Source organism: Leguminivora glycinivorella, chromosome 1 (assembly GCF_023078275.1).
Source record: "Leguminivora glycinivorella isolate SPB_JAAS2020 chromosome 1, LegGlyc_1.1, whole genome shotgun sequence".
Lineage (NCBI taxonomy): Eukaryota > Metazoa > Arthropoda > Insecta > Lepidoptera > Tortricidae > Leguminivora > Leguminivora glycinivorella.
Window position 1 is genome coordinate 13858359 of NC_062971.1, and position 22056 is coordinate 13880414.

At 36.1% G+C, this 22056-nt stretch overlaps 2 protein-coding genes across 2 annotated transcripts in view; both read left to right on the top strand.

Moving 5' to 3' along the window:
• The first annotated feature begins 227 nt into the window (after nucleotides 1-227).
• Nucleotides 228-1163, top strand: LOC125233297. The gene is made up of 2 exons (XM_048139260.1): nucleotides 228-601; nucleotides 689-1163. The coding sequence occupies exons 1-2, from the start codon at nucleotides 599-601 to the stop codon at nucleotides 1121-1123; spliced, it is 438 nt and encodes a 145-aa protein (XP_047995217.1). The 5' UTR covers nucleotides 228-598; the 3' UTR covers nucleotides 1124-1163.
• Nucleotides 1164-16095: 14932 nt separating this feature from the next.
• Nucleotides 16096-22056, top strand: part of LOC125229203 (tachykinins-like) — a 103663-nt gene continuing 97702 nt past the window's right edge. The window contains exon 1 of the mRNA XM_048134000.1: nucleotides 16096-16190. The gene's annotated coding sequence lies outside the window, so the exon portion shown is untranslated. The remainder of the gene's footprint in view (nucleotides 16191-22056) is intronic.

The window sequence follows — 22056 nt, forward strand, 5'->3', positions numbered from 1 at the left end:
TAAAACTGCTACTTAGAAGGATACTTATCGGTAAATTTAATCGAGAACAAACATCACTCAACACCATATTCAGAATAGTTTATAGCTAAATAAAATATTACAAACTTACGAACATTGTTTCAAGGTGAATTTCTCCGTGTACGTAAAACTCGCACTGTAACACTTGCACTTGTTAGAAAATAGTACAGGAAATGAATAAGCCAGGGGTTTTATTAATAAAACGAAACTGACGTAAAGTCATGAGTTAACAACCTAAAAGCAAATTATAACTAACATAAACTACAACATTTGCAAAAATACAGTAAGAAACCAATATAATACAAAGGTTGATCATCACTGTAATATAATATTCAACTCAGCTAATTATTGAAAAACAAAAGTGTAATATTTCTTTTGTCGGAAACAAGATCCGCATAAAGGTTCCGGCACTAATCAAACGAATGTCGCCGCGTTAAGACCGCGTTCAATGTGCAAGCTATAATAGCTAATAGCTATACTATATTTTGTTACTACGAAGTTATAAATAGAGCATTTAATAAATTAAAATTACAACAGTTCGAGATTTCAAGCCGGGTGCATTATCAGTTTCAAAATCAGAATGGTATGTATTTTACTTTTATTATATTCTGGTATCTTTGAGTACTTTTATTTGGTGTTGAAATATATTTAACTTGATATTTTTTTACAGGGCTCGCAACCTATTAACCACGCTGCTGAAATGACTGAAACCACACCATTTTATTCGCAAGTTTGTGAAAAACCGAATGATCCGCTCAATTATTCTCAAGACATGGATGCGTACCTGAAATACCAGGATTTGCTCCTGAATCCATCTTTAGAAATTCCATTATCAGGTACACCAGCAAAAAGTCAGAAGAAAATCGCTAAGAAAGGAAAGAGGAAAATAAAAGAAATGGGTTTAAATTCCCATGTCATGAGAAAGGTTACAAAAGGAAAGCGTCTGATTAAAATCAGTATATCCGATTTGGAGCAATCAAATATCGAATCTAATGGGGTTACAGTACAATATGTTGTTCAAGATGACTATGATGAGTTATTAAATGCAACTGAAGGTCTGGTAGAAAAAATTGTAAAAAAGTTGAGTGAAGTGAGTAATTATTAGAAAATTTTATGTTATAAAATGTACTTTACTTTTTAGTTAGTCGTCGTGCTGTAATATTTCTCATTACTTAAATAAAATGGTTTCATGATAAATTAATTGTTTTATTTTTAACATACTAAAACATAGAGAATAAATACGATATTATTTTTAGAGTTTTACCACTCACAATATAGTTGAAATATGTATACTGAGATCTATTTTATATCAAAACCATTTATAATTCATGTAAATCGTGATCATTTTATAAGATAAACATAGCGAGTGAGCAACCAGGTAAACTGACTCAAATTACAACTAAATGAGTGATTGCAATTTCGCATACTGTTCAATGTATGTCATGATTTTAATATAATCAAAATTTGAACCTTATATCTTTATGAAAAGTTCTGCTTTGCAAAGTGCAGCATATGACATACGCTAGCCTTTAATTTATACTGAACTCTTTGTTATGGGTGTCAAAGAAGATCATATTTTATATACGTTATTTTAAACCATATATTACAAAATTCGTAGTAGATATGACGTGGGAGTACGTAATCCGAAACAGCCAATAGCATAACTGGGTCTACATCACACTTATAAAGTTTTTACAATGTTTCATATAAATAAAAATGGTGATGTGTAGTATGTCGGGTTGTGACGACCGACAACCTCAACACGTAAACCATTCCTTGGCTTGGCCAACCGAGGCATGTAGTGTTGAATTCGAGACTTGGGGATCTCTGTATTTACGCGGTCGATAGATATGGAATCCCATACCCGGAGGGGGTCAAACTCAATCGATGCATGTAAAACGCGACTACACCAGAGTTCACACTTTGGGGTCCATTCGTGTTCTGCGACGCTGACGAGCTGATCAGACACGTTGTGTGTAAACGCCACTGTCAATCGAGCAAACGCTTGAGAGAGACCACATCTGAGATTGGCCACCTCGGAGAGTGTGTTGCGTTAAGCTTTTGCTATTTAATATCATACCTAACTTAACTTTACGGCTTACATTTTCGAAATGGACCATTTAACAACGAACACCATACTTCATCTGTTTCAATCAAATGAACGAATCCGAAATGTTAAGTTAAAAATCTGATTGCGCTTTTACAGTTCACAAGTTCTAATTCTAAATATGCAATCGTAAACCTTGTGTGCTTTTTAAACCATCAGAAAACCTATTGAGAGTTTCAAATCATGAGAAAGCCGATTAGGAGTTTTAAATTATCTGAAAACCTATTGAGAGTTTCAAATCATGAGAAAGCCGATTAGGAGTTTTAAATTATCTGAAAACCTATTGAGAGTTTCAAATCATGAGAAAGCCGATTAGGAGTTTTAAATCATCTGAAAACCTATTGGGAGTTTTAAATCACCAATAAACCTGAGTACGAGTCCTAAATATGAAGTGATATTGGGAGTTTTCAAATCTTTGATTTGAAACTCCCAATAATCACCTACTGCCGACGCGTCAAAATACAGGAAACAGTGCGAATTTCACGAAACTTATTCTAGAAACCTATTAATAAGTAAGTGCATGGTCGTAGAAAATGTATTGTATGCAACGGTGTTTAACTGAGTCAAAAAATACTCGTGGCGTCTTTATTAACAATTTTCGGCTTCGCCTCAAATTGTTACTCACGCCACACGCCACTCGTCTTTTATGACCGCACTCAAACGCCAGTTGCATAAAATACTATTATGTATAACAATTTTTTTAATGGACTACTAGACATACTCGTATTATACTTACCTAGCCGGCTTAAATTGTGGCGTAGGCGAGAGGCTGGCAACCTGTCACTGCAATGTCACAAATGTGTTTTTAACCCCCGACGCAAAAACGAAGGGGTGTTATAAGTTTGACGTGTCTGTCTGTGTGTATGTCTGTCTGTCTGTCTGTCTGTTTGTCTGTCTGTCTGTCTGTGTGTGTGTCTGTCTGTAGCATCGTAGCTCTCGAACGGATGAACCGATTTAGATTTAGTTTTTTTTGTCTGAAAGCTGAGTTAGTCGGGAGTAGGGATTGCAATCCGGTCTGATATCCAATCCGGCCGGATCCGGCCGGATTTTACCCCTAATCCGGCGGATCCGGCCGGATCCGGCCGGATTGGCCTTGAGGATTAAAAGTGCCCAAATAGTAATTTTTTTGCATGTTTCAGCAGAATATGAGAAGTATGATGGTATTTTGCTTAACGATTAATAAACCAACAGTTGCAAGCTTAGAAATCAACATTTTTACCAGGTAAATTTTACTATATTAATCAGTCGCAAATCAAATTCGTTTGTTCTTTTTAAACTTTCATAGGATAACAAAATTATTTTTACTGTATTGTTTTACAATAATAGTAATAATACCTATAGAGCTTTTAGATACGATTAAGAACGGACATTATAATATTAATTAAACTAAATGCATCATGAGATCGGTGTTTAAAAAAAGATATGTATTGTGTCATTTTACAATTAACTTTACGCACATGCAAAGTAGAACAATAAATAGTACCTAATACTTATTACAATCATATATATTAAGCATAACTATTAAAAGTCTGCGTTAAGTTTTTCTCAGTATGTATAAAAATATCCAGTCTCGGATTAACAAAACCACAGTAGCTAAATTGAAGTCAGCAACAGTAATTGACATTAGTATTATTTGCTATTGCTGAATCCACAATCTTACTGGATATCTTTTAAAAATGTTCATCTTTAAGCTTTGAATTGTTGTTTTATTTCTTATATTCTCAATATGCCCTCATATTTCTCATATTATGCTGAAAACATGTTGTTGTTCTTGGACCTTGCAAACGGCCTTCACGAGCTCACACCACGCCTTACGATCTTCAGCTACCCTCGTGGCCTCGCTCCCTTGACCCGGTCGCTCGTAGTTCATCCTCGACGGACCGCTTCCATGAGTTTACAGGGTGCCCGGAGCCACGGCTTGCATTTTGCGATTTCCAGCCAAAAGCAATGGTTGCGTTATTTCGTTAGAGGGCACTCTTTGAATTGTGTTGTGTGCTTTGAATGGGTGTTTGCTGGCATATACCTACTCCATATCTAGGTCTTGATTTCGGATAGTGTTTGGCCAGAAAACGCGAAGGATCGACCTCAGTGACATGTTAACGAAAAGTTTTTTCGTATGGCGCTTTGTCACTCTCCACTACGTACTCCACATTTTGCATCCAAGTAAACAATTGCACAGATTTCACTACGGATTCAAAGATGGAAATGTTGACGCGTCACTTGAGCACTTTATTTGACTTCCAACGGCCTATAAGTGCAAAGAACATACGTATTAAATTATTTTTTGATTGGAAATCAGACCGGATTGCAATCCCCTATTGAGCGACGTTCAAATGTTGGCGTAAATTTTAATTTCTTGCACAATTTTAACATATTAAGTTACACTACCGGATCCGGTACCGGATCCGGCGAATTTCACCGGATCCGGTAGCATGAAAAAAGCACCGGATCCGGCCGGATTACCGGATCCGCCGGACCGGATTGCAATCCCTAGTCGGGAGTGTTCTTAGCCATGTTTCATGAAAATCGGTCCACTAGGTCGCGGTCGGGGGTTTTTTCAAAATTTTAATTTTGTGGTTAGGTTATCATTCAATTCATTATTTGCCAAAAGTAGCACTGAAACTTGAGTATAAGTTTCATGTGCTCTGTCTACCCCTTTATGGGATACAGCGTGATTGTATGTACTATCAGCTGCAAAAGTGCATGGCGAATTTATCAATGAATTCATTCATAATTTCTCCATGCGTTTTTGCTGCTGATAATACCTACCCAGTACCTATACCCCTATTGCATGACACACTATATGGTAAAATACCCCATAATGGACGGTGATGCCATTATGGACAAAAAAAAACACAAATCCTTAAAAATAAGTATCTAAAATAAGTTTCTAAAAACTGACGGCTATGTACCATAAACTAGAGTTATAGAGCTGTTTCATTTTGAAGTTTCAGTTAATTCGGTTATTTCTGAAGGATTTGGCGACATGATAAAATTCACCAGTTTACTGAAAAAAATATCAAGACGAATTCTTAGTAATGTTGCTAAGAGAGTTGAGTTCATGTATAAAATAATAAAAAAATAACGCATGGTGTAATCTTGAATGTGTTTTACTTACTGCATTAAGCATGAGATAAGGTATAAAACATACTAGTTTGTTGCTCCAAAGATATAAAGAAATGACGTTATTTTGCGAGTGTCCATTACTGGACCCGAAAAACTGCGTACCTCCTATGATGGACAAGGAATAATTTACAAAACCAAAATTTACCTAAAACAATCCAATGTTAAAATAACCCAAACTAATTGTTTTTATGGTGTATAAAATTGACTCATTGCGTATCAGTTGGCTTTAAAAGTAAAATTTTAAACTTATTTCACTGTCCATAATGGGGGATCCATTACTGGAGAACTGCCGTCCATAATTGGAGAAAAAACACCTAGTTTTAATTTATTAACTATGAAGAAACCAATAGGAGTATCTATTCTGCAATACGCTTGAAATGTAAAAGAAGGATAGGACATTCAAGATTTAACACGCTTAGCCGTAGAATTTTTACATTTATCAGTGAAATATCAAAAACAGGCGAATTTTTTTCTTAAACTGTCCATGATTGGGTCCGTCACGCAGATATCATTAAATACAAATTCATGTGATTCAAATTAATCACATCTATAATATGTACTTTTCCCTCACCTTTGTAGGCGGTAGGGCATAGCGAATGATATTCCGCTTTGTGTGGTAGGGCACAGCACAGCGGATATCATCTCGCTCGAATCTAGAGCAGAACCCAACTGGGGAAGTACCTGCGCCTTACAGAAGACCACAGTCAAATAGCACTAGACCCTACTCATCGTGTTGTGTTCCTGCCGGTGAGTAAGGCTGCCAGAGCTTAACGAGGGTGCGGTGTGCTGGTGACGGAAGGACCTACGGAACTAATTTGTTCCGTCTATTGTCCTTTGAGTCGTCGGCAACCCAAACCCTTCTTGGAACTTGTACACTATTTTTGCTGTGTACTTACTACAGCAAAAAGGAGTGTACGAGTTTCTAATGGGTTGGCAACGCGCACGTGACACTCCTTAAGTTGTAGGCGTCTATAGGTGACGGAACCCGCTTTCCATCAGGCGGACCGTATGTTTGTTTGCCACCGACGTAGTATAAAAAAAAACCTTTAAACCCAATCACGTTTATCACATTGTGATCAGTGAAAAAAACATTGTGTACCTATTTTTGAAACCATTTCCGAGATACAAGTACCTAGAAATAAGCACTTCAGCAGTTTGGTACCACCGATTATCGTCACGCTGACCATCTATTCTGACCGCCGAGAGGCAGGTTAAAGATAGACTAGGCAAAAAACACTACTAAGTAAAATAAAAATTCTAAATGGATAGGCAGTTCGTGCTCAAATGAACGACGCTGGGGGCTCTAACTGTCATAACTTGTCACTCTCATATCCACTTACCTACAGGTCACGTTCGTAAGCGTGGACATTATTTCATTGCATATATCAATAGTGGCTACTATTCTTAATACGTAACTCGATATCGTGAATTCACTGAAAATTACATTCATTCTATGAAGAAAAGAACAGCGCCTCCGAACGGTTACTTATACTAGAACCAAAACTTACATTATATATTATTATTTTATAATTTAAGTATTTAAAGTACGGTTACATATTTAGGACTCATTAAAATGTTAGTTTCAGAGTTTTGTTTAAAACTAACATTTTAATGAGCCCAGAGTTTGTTCGTTGTCAATGAACTGATCTGGATATATGTACCTACATTGACAAAAGAGTTATTTCGTTAAAAGAATGTCCACTGTGTGCAGTGGATGAATCCACGACAAATGAAAGGAACGTGATACTACTTTTTCCGAGCCTGAAAGCAAGTATATTATCGTTGTTACTCGTAGCATCATAATTATATATTTATTAACTCACTAACTTGACAGTCTTAAACGCTAAAATACAGCCATAATAAGTTTCGACCAGACATACAGGATGTAACATTAATGCTGGTGATCCATTTAAGGGCATAACCAGTATCGAATAGCGGTTACGAATACCACTTCCTTTTTTTAAAATAAACACCATGAAAATTAAAGGTACTATAGAAGGTAATGTATAAGCCGTAGGATTTATCTTCGGCAATTATGTTACATAGTGTATAATGAACCACTTCTCGCAACAACTAATGTCAAGTACAATTATGAATTATTTTCAGAAAAACATTTTACTTATATAAATTGTCTAGAAAATACTAGTGCATAAAAAAAACGCCACTGTACTGAAAAAATAGTTTTTCAAAACTACTTATCTAACTACATACCTATTGAACTATACAGATAAACGTTGTACGATACATGTGCGAAGAGGTAATGTGCAACTCGTTCCGTATTTCCCATTTTCCACACGTGCACCGTAATAGGTAATTACTACTTATTACCGAATTTGAAAATAACTTTTTAACTTACCAAGATAATGTAACAGGTTTTGTTTTTATTGCAGAGTAATTAATCAGTTACGCCATTAAAGGATGCTATTAACATTATCTAAGCACTATCGAGCGACTTTGGTAAGGTGCCAAATAGGAGCTTAGCCATATTAAACTTGTAGGCGTCGAAAATCGAAATTTAGGCATAAGTAGCTAGATTATGTGATTTGATTAGATCATTATCTAACTTAGGCATTAGAAACATAAACTTAAAAAATATTATAATGTTTCAAAATATCTATAAGTACTTATAATAATAGTGCCTATACTAATAATAATTAGGGTGTAATCGCCGAACCATCAGCTGCTTTGAGGAACAGTGTGAGATACGAGATTTTTTCAAAGTAGTAACGATTTACCAAACGTTAAAAAATACATATATGGCTAGGAACACTCCAGACAAATTCAGCTTTCAAAAAAAGACTAAACCTAAATCGGTTCATCCGTTCGGGGGCTAAGATGCCACAGACAGACACACACACAGACAGACAGACACGTCAAACTTACAAGACCCCGTCGTTTTTGCGTCGGGGGTTAATAAAACGTAACGAATGATACTGACAGATCATATTTATATCTCATCATTATCCTCCTTGCGTTATACCGGCATTTGCCACTGCTCATGGGAGCCTGGGGGCCCTTTGACAACTAATCCCAAGATTTGGCGTAGGCACTAGTTTTTACGAAAGCGACTACCATCTGATCTTCCAACCCGAAGGGTAAGTAGACCTTATTGGAATTAGTCCAATTTCCTCAAGATGTTTTCCTTCACCGAAAAGCGACTGGCAAATATCAAATGACATTTCGCACATAAGTTCCGAAAAACTCATTGGTGCGAGGCGGGGTTCGAACCCGCGACCTCTGGAACGAAAGTCGCACTATCATATTCTCTATCATATTTATATCTATTCCAGTATTAATACCCAAGTATACCCGTTCCTTTAAAAATATTTCTAAAAGAGCGTGTTAACAGCTAAGAATTTTAGCTATTTCAAAATTGGATCATTGCCTCCGGGTTAAAGCTGGTTAGGTGGGAAGCTTATATACTTATATAAAAATAAAGTGTTGGTAGATGAGTGAGTAAAAAAATACCGTCTAATCGCGAGTCGGACCCGGCCATTGAAGGTTCTGTATTACTAATTAATTTTGTATTATTTTTACTTTTCAAATAAATAAATAAATAACAGAAAGTACCTTATTAATATTGGTTCCCTTGAGGGTATTGTAATACCTATCGTAGGTATGTAAGTAAGTATATATTTTTATACTGCACAAACAGGAAAAAAATATCTCTTTACTTCCACGAAAAAAATAAAAATGTATTTTTTTAAACTACCATAAGCAATGTTTATGTTTTTATTCCACGATTTCATATTTTTTGGAAAGTTACTCGTACAATAATAGTTATTTGTTATACCTACAAGGGGGCAAAGTTGTATTTTAACGCCGAGTGTGAATTGAAAAACGAGCAAGTGAAAGGATTCTATAGTTGAACCACGAGCGAAGCGAGTGGTTCGAGAATAGAATCCTGAACTTGCGAGTTTTTTAACACACGAGAAGTAAAATACATTTGCACCCTAGTGTAACACAAAACTTTTTCCCTCACTATAGCGAGTAATCTACAACGCAAAAAATGCGTTTATCACTGCTTCCAGTAGTTCCACAGGTGGTAAATCATCTTTATTACTAGATTCACCTACTTTTATCAATTTTAAAACAGTTAATTTGACTTTATTCAAGGTCAAATTACTTTACCCACTAGTGGATAAAATGCGTTTTTACCCGCTGGTATTAAAGGACAAAACACGTGTTTCCGAGCTAGTAAGGGGAAAAATATTTTATTTTTCATCGGTTATTGATTCCGGGCCTAGGCGAATTTCAGGAAACTTGGAAGCAATAAAGAATTGAATTGAATTGAATTGAAAGATTAGGCTTAATAAGATGCAGTCTCAGAAATAGTTCGGTTACCCCTTTCGGATAACTGACATAGGTAACGATATATAGGTTTTCTTTTATACCACGTCGGTGGAAAACGGGTGTACGGCCCGCCTGATGGAAAGCGGTCACCGTAACCTATGGACGCCTGCAACTCAAGGGGTGTCACATGCGCGTTAGGTACTTCATCAATTTCATCATCCTTAGTATCCAAAGTCTTAGACAACTTATTCCAAAATTTGGTGTAGGCACTAGTTTTTACGAAAGCGACTGCCATCTGACCTTCCAACCCGAAGGGTAACTAGGCCTTATTGGGATCAAGTACGGTTTCCTCACGATGTTTTACTTCACCGAAAAGCGACTGGAAAATATGAAATGACATTTAGCAGATAAGTTCCGAAAAACGAGCCAGATAGCGAATCAGTGCGAACCAGGGTTCAAATCCGCAACGTCCGGATTGAAAAGTCGCACACTCTTACCGCTATGCCACCAGCGATTTTTTTAGTATAGTTACTATTTTTAACCGCCTCCCAAATCTCAAGGGAAGGAGTTCTCAATTCGTCTGTTTTTTTTTTAATGTTTGTTCCTCGATATCTCCGTCGTTACTGGACCGATTTTAAATTTTTTTTTTGATTGAATGTATATGCATACAGATTGGTCCCATTTTTCTCAGAACCCAGTTCTGGTGGTGGAATCCTGGAAAAATCGAGGGAACTCTTCAAATCTGAAAGGCATACATATGGTGATTTTTGTGTTTTTAAAGGAACAGCATGCATTTACGTACGGAACAGTGATATTTGGTGCAGTGGAACTCCTGATGATGGTCAGAATGGAACTCCTCAAATCTGAACGGCACACTTATAATGACTTTGGTATTTTTATTAGAACAGCATGCACTTACGTCCAGAACAGTGACATTTGGTGCAGTGGAACTGCTGATGATGGTCAGAACGGAACTCCTCAAATCTGAACGGCACACTTATAGTGACTTTGGTATTTTTATAAGAACAGCATGCACTTACGTCCAGAACAGTGACATTTGGTGCAGTGGAACTGCTGATGAAGAGTGAGCCGCCCTTGGTTAGAGTTCCGTTCTGATAATCATGAATTGAATCATGGCTTAGATATTGGTAGTTTTATAAGTATTATTCTTATTAGTATGTAATATTCAACACAATGTACATTGTTATGAATAAATAAATGAAATGAAATGAATCATTCTCATTCTGTAAGTACTTCAGAATCATCCAAATTTCAAAATTGGTTCAGAAATGACGGAGATATCGAATAACAAACATTAAAAAATATACAAACGAATTGATAACAACATTTGAAAGTATTTATCACCAGAACCCCAAAGGAAGGCGGTTTTTTTTTCTTAAAAATTATTCTTAGTACAGTACAGGCCATGTTGACAGAACTACTTAATTTAAGTATAATGAAAAACTACAATGTTATTATCGTTGGCGACATTAATATAAATTTATTTAATAATTGTACTATATCCAAAACGTTGAGTGATACCATTAAACTGTTCGGTCTTCGCCAACTAATTAACGCACCTACTAGAATTACTAAATCTTCTAGCAGTTGTATAGACCATGTATTTACAAATATGCCTAAAATAAATATAAAAAATGTATCATGTATCGAGCTGAATTTATCTGACCATTTATGTACAAATGTAAGCATTCAAACCCATCAGTCATATTACTCGTGCAATAAACACACGCTTAAGCGAAACTTCGCAAAAACAAATGTCGAAAATTTCATTGCTAACCTTAACCTGTATGATTGGAATACAATTCAACAAAAATGTATTTGCCCAGGCGAAAAAATTGACTTGGTACTAAATGTAATTAAACATTATTTTAACATTTGTTTTCCTCTTAGAAAACAATTAGTGAGACCAAATGTAAGTGGTTGGGTCGACGACACAATCAAACAGTTACGTCACCAAATTCGCAAACTCAAATTTAAAATCCAACAAAGCCCTAATGACACCGAATTATATTCCAACTTACAAAATACTGAATCATTGTACTGGACAACCTTAAAAAGTGCAAGAAGCGACTACTTAAATAGCCAAATATCAAAATCCAATGAAAATATGTGTCGTGACATATGGCGAGTAATAGCATCAGAAACTTGTAAAAATAAAAACAAGAAAAACAGCGCTATTAACTTGTTTGTTTTGAAATCAGCTGATCGGTGCGCCGCGTCCGCCGCATCCCAACTAAACCGGTATTACATCAACGCAAATAGCAATAATAAACAGCCGTGCGTTCGGTCTGCGCTTAATTACTTATCTAACTACCTACCCATATCAATACCTAATTTCCAGTTCGAACCTTTCACCCTTGCCGATATCACAAAAGCCTTTAAAAAAATAAAACGCAAGGACTCTAAAGATATCAATGATATGACGACGCGCATACTTGACCTCTTACCACCTATTATTGTATCACTGCTTCTTGTCTTATTTAATGAATGTATCGCAAACGGTGTATACCCTGACTCATTAAAGCAAATTAAGGTTCAACCCGTATACAAGGGTAAAGGAAACACAGATTTGGAAAAATGCTATCGTCCAATATCACTGATACCGATTATCTCTAAGGTATTTGAGTCCCTCATTAGCTCAAGACTTATGGGATACTTTTCAAATAATAACTTACTTAGTAAACAGCAGTATGCATATCAACCGCGCCTATCGACAGCTGACGCGACGCGGGACGTCGTTGCGCGGGTGCTGACGCATCTCGAGGGCGGGCGACAGGTGGCCGCAATATTCTGCGATCTGTCGCGTGCCTTCGAAATGGTTGACCATGCCCTACTGCTGGAGAAGCTGTCGCGTTATGGAATAAATGGACTCTTCCTTGAAACGATTCGATCTTTCCTTACAAACAGGAAACAGCGCACATTCGTACTTGATTCTAAATCAGATCTGGAGTCTATTGGGAACTGCGCTGTCCCTCAAGGTTCTGTAACGGGAAATAACTTATTTTTAATCTTAGTAAATGACATCTCCGCGGCTTGCCCTGAGCTCGAGCTTATAACCTTTGCGGATGACACCTGTGTACTGGTAAATGCCGACAGCTTTGAACAATTAAACATTAAGTTGAATGACGCGATAAAACAAATACATTGTTGGTTTGAAGCAAACGGGATGATGCTAAATATCGAAAAAACATATATAATGCACTTTCAACTGAGAAAAAACGATAAAGAGCTTAACATACTTCTAGACAACGTTCAGGTGCCACAGGTAAATGAAGTTAGGTACTTGGGCTGCACGCTGGACGCCGGCCTCACGTGGGCGCCTCACATCGATACCATGTGTGACAAACTCGCATCAGCGTGCTATGCCCTATCCAGACTCGCGCCTAGCCTTTCACGCATAAACCTACTTAAGGCATACTATGGATACTTCCATTCAATCCTTACGCAAAATGTAGACCTGTGGGCTCTGGCGGCAGACCGTGATCGAGCCTTTAAAATACAAAAGCGCGCAGTGCGGATCATATCAGGAAAACGCTACGATCATCCTGCCAAAGAACTATTCAAAGAACTAAAAATACCTACGCTTCCAAGTGTTTTTGTCCTCACTGCGTGTAGGTATATAAGGGCAAACGTACACAACTATGTCTCCTCTGCTACACGAGATAGAAGCACGCGACGGAGACCCCGTCTGGTCGTCCCACAGTATAAACTCGCTAAAACTAAAAAGTCACTCGCTGTCATTGGGGCTAAATTATACAACGCGCTTCCCACCGAAATTATCGAATTGAACGATTCATTATTCGATAAAAAACTCAAATCGCTATTAATTGAACTGGCGTGTTATAACATAGACGAATTCATGAATAGAGAAGTGGCCAACCCAACCACAAATAATATTAAAATTAAAGTTCATAATTCATATAAATAGTTAATAATAAAACTGTATAATGTATATTTTTATCATGTGAAATGTACTAATACTGATTTACTTAAGTTTAGATTATTGTATTTATACTTACTTATAAAAAATGACGTGTAAAATATCATATTTTATCAATAAAAAATCTGAATCTGAATCTGAATCATGAAATGCGAGAACGGCCCGCCGACAGACTGACAAAGGGGCAGCCTATTAGGGCTTTGGTTGCCGCGGTTTGGTCACGCACGGAACCCTAAAAGGGAACGTGGTCTAATCTAAGGGCACTTTTACCCGCCCGTACACGTCGCTTGCAGTATGCCTAAACAGGATTATGTTAATTATATTTTAACTGGATCAGGTAAATCAGGTGTGATGTCAAATTCACCATAAAACATAACCTGCTGCAAAGTACAATTACCAAGTTAAGAATCATGAATGTAGGTGACTAGGTGTAGGTATGTCTAAAATATTCATACCTAATATGCAAGAATTTTTAGATATATAATAACGGTGTATGACTATCTATGTAGAAGTGGGTATGAGATGAGTTTGAATTAAAGTTATAAGTAAAGTTGTAGTTAAGTAGAAATATATTATCAATCACTATAATAAGAAGACATTTGCTTTAAAATCTTGACACAGGTAATTTATTTATTTTTATAAAGAAAAAAAAACAATATACCTACATATATTTATATTTTTTTGTAAATTTCTGGCTTTCATAAAATAAACTGTAAAATTTTTCGATATCAAGTGAAACCTACGATTTTTTTAAATATGATTGAATTTAAGTACCTATACCTACCTCGTATTGAACTATAGAAGTCAGTGATTATAGAATATTCAACAAGAATGTAATTCATGAAGTCGATCCATGGTTATAATGTTACTTTACGTATGATGATAGCTATGCCAGCCATTGTTTGGACACCTATACTTTTCTGCGATTTAAGCCCAGTTTTGTTTTGAACTAAGTGAAACACTTGGTCATAAAATTAAGACATAAATTAAATAATATAAATTGGCCGTCATGAGCTACAACTTTATAAATTACTAGCTTTTACCCGCGGCTTCGCCCGCGTAATAAAAGTATTCATTAAGATTTTCATTTGGATCCGTAGGGACCGTAGGTTTCTCTGTAGGTATATTTATCTGCGATTATTTCGATTGCACATAATACTTTTGCTTGCAATGATTGTAGAAATATTACACATCGACCACAGCGTAGGTAATTCTATATACGCTGGGGAAACCTTTATAAACATCCCACATAGCCCGTATTTCGACACTATGATCGGTGGGTAAAAAGTACTGTTTTCTATTATCCCTTACAATTTTTTACATTTTTCTTATACTTATCGCAAACGTAATCTTCAAGCAAGCAAACAACGATCGTCTTAGAGCACATTGACTGTAAGAGACCGCCGACCGATTATCCGTATCCCTCTAACGATACCCATATTATCCGTATCCGTATCGCTATCGCTATCGCTATCCCTATCGCTATCCCTATCGCTATCCCTATCCCTATCCCTTATCAAGATGTTCAATGATATAACACTTTAAGTTCTCGCGCTTTGTACACATATTTAAAGTCACATACAGGTCGAACGCGATTAATTAACATTATTTTTACCTTTTTTCCCAACGTTTCGGCCAGGTTGCACTGGCCGTGGTCGCGGAAGACTGACGTCCCAGCAAAATGTCACCGGAGATGTAAACAACACAAAACTACCCGATATTAATTTATATAAATGTTCGGGGTAGACAAATAAATATAATCTACCCGCTTTTAGTTAATGTTTATTTCCCACCATGTTTATTTTAAAGGTAAAAATAATGTTAATTAATCGCGTTCGACCTGTATGTGACTTTAAATATATGTTTAATGATTTCTTATCAAGTGCTAAAATATAAAGTTTCACGGTTTTATCATTTAAAATTAAGAAATCCCATACAAACTTTCAACCTCTTTTTCAACCCCTTCATCCCTTTTTTTCGAAATAAAAAGTAGCCTATGTTCTGTCTCGGGGTCTAAAGATTGTCTGTTCCAAATTTCATCAAAATCTGTTGCGTGGTTTAAGCGGGAAAGCGTAACAGACAGACAGACAGACAGACAGACAGACAGACAGACAGACAGACAGACAGACAGACAGACAGAGTTACTTTCGCATTTATAATATTAGTATGGATGGATTTATTTATACCTACTAAAGTATTATTTTCTCATAAGATCACTACAACATGCCTTTTCATCCTACCTAAGAGTTCATGAAAAATTATAGCTAAAGCTTTGTATGACCCGTATACCAATACAATTGTAATCTAATCTCAATACGTCTGTTATCACGTTGTTAAAATAAGTAATACCTCTCTATATAATAAAGTAACATATTGCTCAAAAACGTATCATCGATAGTGGCATGATTCACATGTTTCCTATAATTACCGATTTTTACGCACTTCTACGCTAACATGAAAAACCAATTAAACTTTTAAGAGTATCGCCTTTACCGTGATTGGTCCTTTGGTTTGCGCGGAGGCGTCCGGGCGCTGTGATTGGTGGACGGGTTGCCTAAGTACAGGAGTTTTCGCGGGCTTTCCATCAGTTGCCGGTAAAGTTTCCCGCGCGTAGCTGCCAGCTGCGTTTTGCAAGTCACAAAAGTTATGACGAGTGCTTGATTCCAGTGTACCAGTTTGTTCACGGTAAGTCGATAGTCATTATTTACTTTACCTTTACTTACTTTATCTATGAAATTAAATATGCTCAGTTTTCTGGTGCCGAACGCAGTTTGCATTATAATGCGCTTAAAATAATTTAAAATAAAGTAATTACTTAACAACTAAACTAAATATGCCGCGTTTTCTGGACGGAGTAGAGAAGAGGATTATAATGAGTTTAAATTAATTTATAATTTAAAATAATGTAATATCGCTAGATTGAAGAAGAAGAAAGTAATTAATAACTTTACTGATCAAATACAATATGCTCCGTTTTCTGGTGCCGAACGCAGTTGAGTATGGCATTATAACGCACTTAAATTAATTTAAAATGAAGCAATTACCTACCGATTCAATAAAGAATGCTCTGGTGCTAAACGAAATTTAGTACTGCATTCTACTTAAAGCGCTTGAAATAAATGCATGATACTACAGCACATACATAATTACATCCATACTAATATTATAAATGGGAAAGTGTGTGTCTGTTTGTTTGTCTGTCTTTCACAGCAAAACGGAGCGACGAATTGACGTGATTTTTTTAAATGGAGATAGTTGAAGGGATAGAGAGTGACATATGCTACTTTACTTTTGTCTCTTTCTAACTCCCCACTTCCCTAAAATGGGGGATGGGGGGTGGAAGTGTTTGTATGGAGCATTCCGCAATTTTCGAATTGAACTCGAGCGAAGCCGCGAGCAAAAGCTAGTATGTTATATTTATGTGACCTTATAGGCGTCAAAATACCTCTACTGTTTTTAAGAAAATAGTGTAATACTCGTAGCATACATTTAAAATTAATTTCAAAAATTAATTACTTAAAAAATACTTTAGAAAAACGAAACGTTTTAATAAGGCTACTAATTAAGCAAATGACTGATCTGTTCATTTAAAATGTATCCCAAGACAGATGAGTTCTGGATCTAGCATAAAAATAATTTATAATGAAGGTTTACAATAAGTATATTCTTTCTAGTCAGTCCTACCGATTTCTACCTACTCTCCTACATACCTAAACAATTCCTTGTGATTTTAATTGTGTTTTCAATAAACTTACGTGTTAAATCACTATTTAGTAGGTATACCTACATCCATACTAAGCTAATATTATAAATGGGAAAGTGTGTGTGTCTGTTTGTTTGTCCGTCTTTCACGGCAAAACGGAGCGTCGAATTGACGTGATTTTTTAAGTGGAGATAGTTGAAGGGATGGAGAGTGACATAGGCTACTTTTTGTCTCTTTCTAACGCGAGAGAAGCCATGGGTAAAAGCTAGTGCATTATATATTTTATTCTCGCTTCAATCAAGCTGACACGTGTAGCATATTATATTTTCCACCCATGTGACCGTATTTTTAGAAAACTGTTTGAAAATGACTTATTATCTAATAGACTTAAGAATTGACAATTATTGCTTATGAACATAGAAAACCAAGAATTAAACGAAACGTATTTTTAATTGATAGAATCCAATGTGCAATTCGATCTCAAAATTGTATGGACATATTATTCAATAAGATACTTTACACTTTTTAGTTTACTATTCAGTGAGCCGAAATTTACAAAAAGGTGGTTTCATCAGTCCTTCATATATTTTTTTGACGCCATCATCATCTTTCTTGCTAATTCCCGGCTTTTTACCATGGCTCCCGGGAGCCTATTAATTATGATCCGCTTAGCAACTGATTCTAAAAAACACTAAATTCAATTTTATACGATAGCGACTGACCTTTCAATTCAACCTGTACTAAGTACCTTGTTACATTAAGAGTAGTCCGGCATTATCGCAATGTGGTCCTTCACAGAAAAGTCCCTAGCAACATAAGTTCCGAAATACTTATTAATACGAGAAACCGCGACCTGGGGCCCGTTTCTCGAAAGGTACAAGCCTTGTATTACAAGTGTGTTTCCATGACAACCCATACGATTTGACAGTTCGCGCACTTGTAATACAAGGCTTCTATTTCTCGAAGCTACAAGTTCTCAAAACTGAAAGTTGCAAGTTAAAAGCGGAAGTCTCTTTCCAACGTGTCATATTAGACATTGACTAGCACTTGTAAATTGTAACTTCGAGAAATGGGCTTCAAATTTCATTAGTAAATCTATTTGTACATAAACTGTTTGTCGGGAATCAATATCTGTTTGAAATAAACCATGTGTCTTACAACCATGTGTCTAATAACAAAGTCTAAAATTAAGTTCCAATAAATTGGAAACTTTCGTCATGTCAATTCGGGATACTGGTGTCTGCCATTCTGCCATTAATAATCTCAAACTTGAGAACCTGCCCGATTGTTTCCAAACAATTATAGAAAGTTGCCACTTGTTATTGACATTCATCATTAAGGTAAAGGTAAAAACAAACTAACTGTTTCTACTGTGTTACTGGTGTTCGTGAAACAATTAATTAACTAGTACCAAGCATAACAATACGAGTATAAAACATAAAAAAATATCTAATAATCTACTTCCCTACAAAATAAACTATTTATTTTTCTATTACTTTATAATAATGTATTTGCTATTTTTCCTTAAACTCTAACATCACTATTTACCATAGAGGTACACTACAATAATTTTATTCCTCAAAGCAGAGAAGTTACTGTATGGTTAATTAGGTACAAATGTATGAAAATAATTATTATTTTCATACAAACAAAGGGCTTCTGTGAGTTTCTGAATTCGGGGATTTTTTTACAACATAAGACACGGTCATGACATGGAACATTATTAAATGTTTCCTGCTCATTAACCATAAATATTTCGTGTGTTGTCACGCGAAGATGAAAGTTGCTTTTTATGCAGAAAGTATAAAGTTTTTCCAGAATATATCAAATAATACATCGTACATGTCAATATTTACTCTGGAAATATAAAATAACCGTAAGCAGAATATATTCAGATGGTAATATTATGAAAATTCTTTTCCTTTACGCCGTTTATCTTAAAACTTTTGCGTTCAAAAAAGGAGTCACATAAAACTGGAACTTGGAGATATTAAACACTTTTCCAACCTTAGAAACATTTTAGTAGTGCCTAATGTATCTTTTTTTAATACCACACTGTTTATGGCAAGCGAGTAGACATTATCATAAGTAGGTAGGTACTCGTACTTATACGTAACTTCAGGGTATAGGTACATAAGTACCAACCAGCACGATTCAAACAATTTAGGTAGTAAAGTATCTTTAGTTCAACTCCTAGTCTCAATTTTGATTCCAAGACATTAAGTTTCATTGTGGCTAGTATTTAAATAATTTTCAAGAAAAAAAAACCGTCGCCTTTCGGGTTCTGGTGAAAGCTACTTGCGAATGTTGGATTATGTAGAAATGTGTAAGTATTTTTTAAAACTGCTTTTAATGCTTTAATTATTAGATGGAAACACAAATGAATATACGTATAACGTTAAGGTTTGAGGAGTTTCCTCAATTCCTCATGAATCCGATTATATTATAAGAAATCGAAGCTTGACAAACTTTGACTTCAAAACATATGCTTAACAAACATAACTAAATAAATGTCACTGTTCTGAACTTAAATGCATGCTTTTCTTACAAAAATACCAAAGTCACTATGAGTGTGCCGTTCAGGTTTGAGGAGTTTGGTTCTGGCCATCATCAGCAGTTCCACTGCACCAAATGTCACTGTTCTGGACGAAAGTGCATGCTGTTCTTATAAAAATACCAAAGTCACTATAAGCGTGCCGTTCAGATTTGAGGAGTTCGGTTCTGACCATCATCAGAAATTCCACTGCACCAAATGTCACTGTTCTGTACGAAAGTGCATGCTGTTCGTATAAAAATACCCAAGTCACTATAAGCGTGCCGTTCAGATTTGAAGAGTTCCGTTCTGGCCATCATCAGCAGTTCCACTGCACCAAATGTCACTGTTCCGTACCTAAATGCATGCTGTTCCTTTATTAACACAAAAATCACCATATGTATGCCTTTCAGATTTGAGGAGTTCCCTCGATTTCTCCAGGATCCCATCATCAGAACTGGGTTCTGAGAAAAATGGGACCAATCTGTATGTATATACATTCAATCAAAAAAAAAAATTTTCAAAATCGGTCCAGGAACGACGGAGATATCGAGGAACAAACATAAAAAAAAAAAAAAAAAAAAAAAAAAAAAAAAAACATACAGACGACTTGATAACCGTCCTTCTTGAGATATGAGGCGACGGTTAAAAATAACACCAGTCATTGCATCGTAACACAATAAATAAAAGAATAACATCAGCAGTCATAGTGCATACGTACCCTTACATAATTCCGTGTGGTAATGTACAGTCAGCTGTAGAGAAAAGTAGACCCCGCCGAATACAAATTTGTATGCAAAGGGGTCTACTTTTCTCTGCAGCTGACTGTACGTAAGCACAGCAGCGGGATTTAGTTACTAAGTAAGTATGCAGCTTAACGTTTTCTCAGTTAAGTGACGCTAGTGTTCTTCACGTGGAGTACAGTCAGCCAAAAAAGTGGTTTACCACTTTTCGACCTTATGTGTTTCAAATAAAGTCGTCTCAGTCTTCGATTTCTTAAGAAATAATTAAGTCAAGTTATTTCATCAAAAGATTAACTTGTAGTGAACGTTTGTAAGTATCAACTTTGATTGGATATCGTGATCATCATCACCACAAGGCCTCGTACATCATGGCAGACGATTTAAACTGCGTCGGAATCCGAGAGGAAACTCCTCTCGTGACTAGTATATTTTTACCCGGGAGCAACATGCGCGTCCGCATTTCTTACAGGTAAATAGTCGTGATAATATTTAGGTAACTATATTTTGTCCGCTTTTTGGACGTAGCATCGCTACGAAATGCTACGTCTCGTAACCCGTAGCTACATCACGGTATGTATATCGTATACTTAGTGCGCGCACGATTCTTACTGCATGTACCTCTATATACTTAATATTAAATCTCTAACAAGTTTACATGAGAGAAGAGGACAGTATTTAACTTATTAACTGCCAGTTACGGTACGATTGTGGCAGTAAAAAATGCCAACCATTCTCGTTTTGTTGACATGACTACTAAACTACTTTATTATGTTATAAACTCATGCGACAAACAGCATAATCACATGCGTCAGTCAGTCTCTTGCTACTCGTAGATAATACATATGTCATTCGAATGTGCACCACTAGGATGATATTCGCTCGCACTGCTTACGGACAATAGTTATTTGTTTTTCGAAAGCTACTGCCAAATGACAATCTGATTCAGAGGGGAGATTATATCATTTTGGGACAAAGTTTAGTTCCCAAATGACGTGACTTGCTCCATATACTTATTTCCGAAAAACTCATTGATGCGATACGGGACACCAAATAACAAAAATTTGAAACCCACTTTGTGCAACTATAGTTTTCGCTTTCGGCATGAATTCTAACAGTAGTTATTTGTTTTACAAGAGGGTAAAGTTGTTGAAAAACCGCACGTGACATTATTCATATTACCGGAGTAAGCAAACGATTCTAATATTGAACCGCGAGCGTAGCGATTTCACGCGGCTAAATCCTGTAGGTAATCAATTATAATTTGACGAATTTGATGACCGGTCGGTCTTGCGTAGTCGGTAGTGACCCTGCCTGCCAAGTCATTTGCCACAGGTTTCAAATCCCGACAAGGGCATTTATACATATCGGAACTAATTTTAAAAAAACTTGTATCTTCTTCTGTAAATGAAGAGAAAAATGTATTAAGTATGTATGGAATGCATGACGTATGAAATGAATGTATACTTACTACGTTTTGTCTTTGAGGAACAGTGTGAGATACGAGATTTTTTAAAGTAGTGACGATATGTGTGATGAACAGAGATCTTTGTTCCCGAGTCATTTTCTATGCAT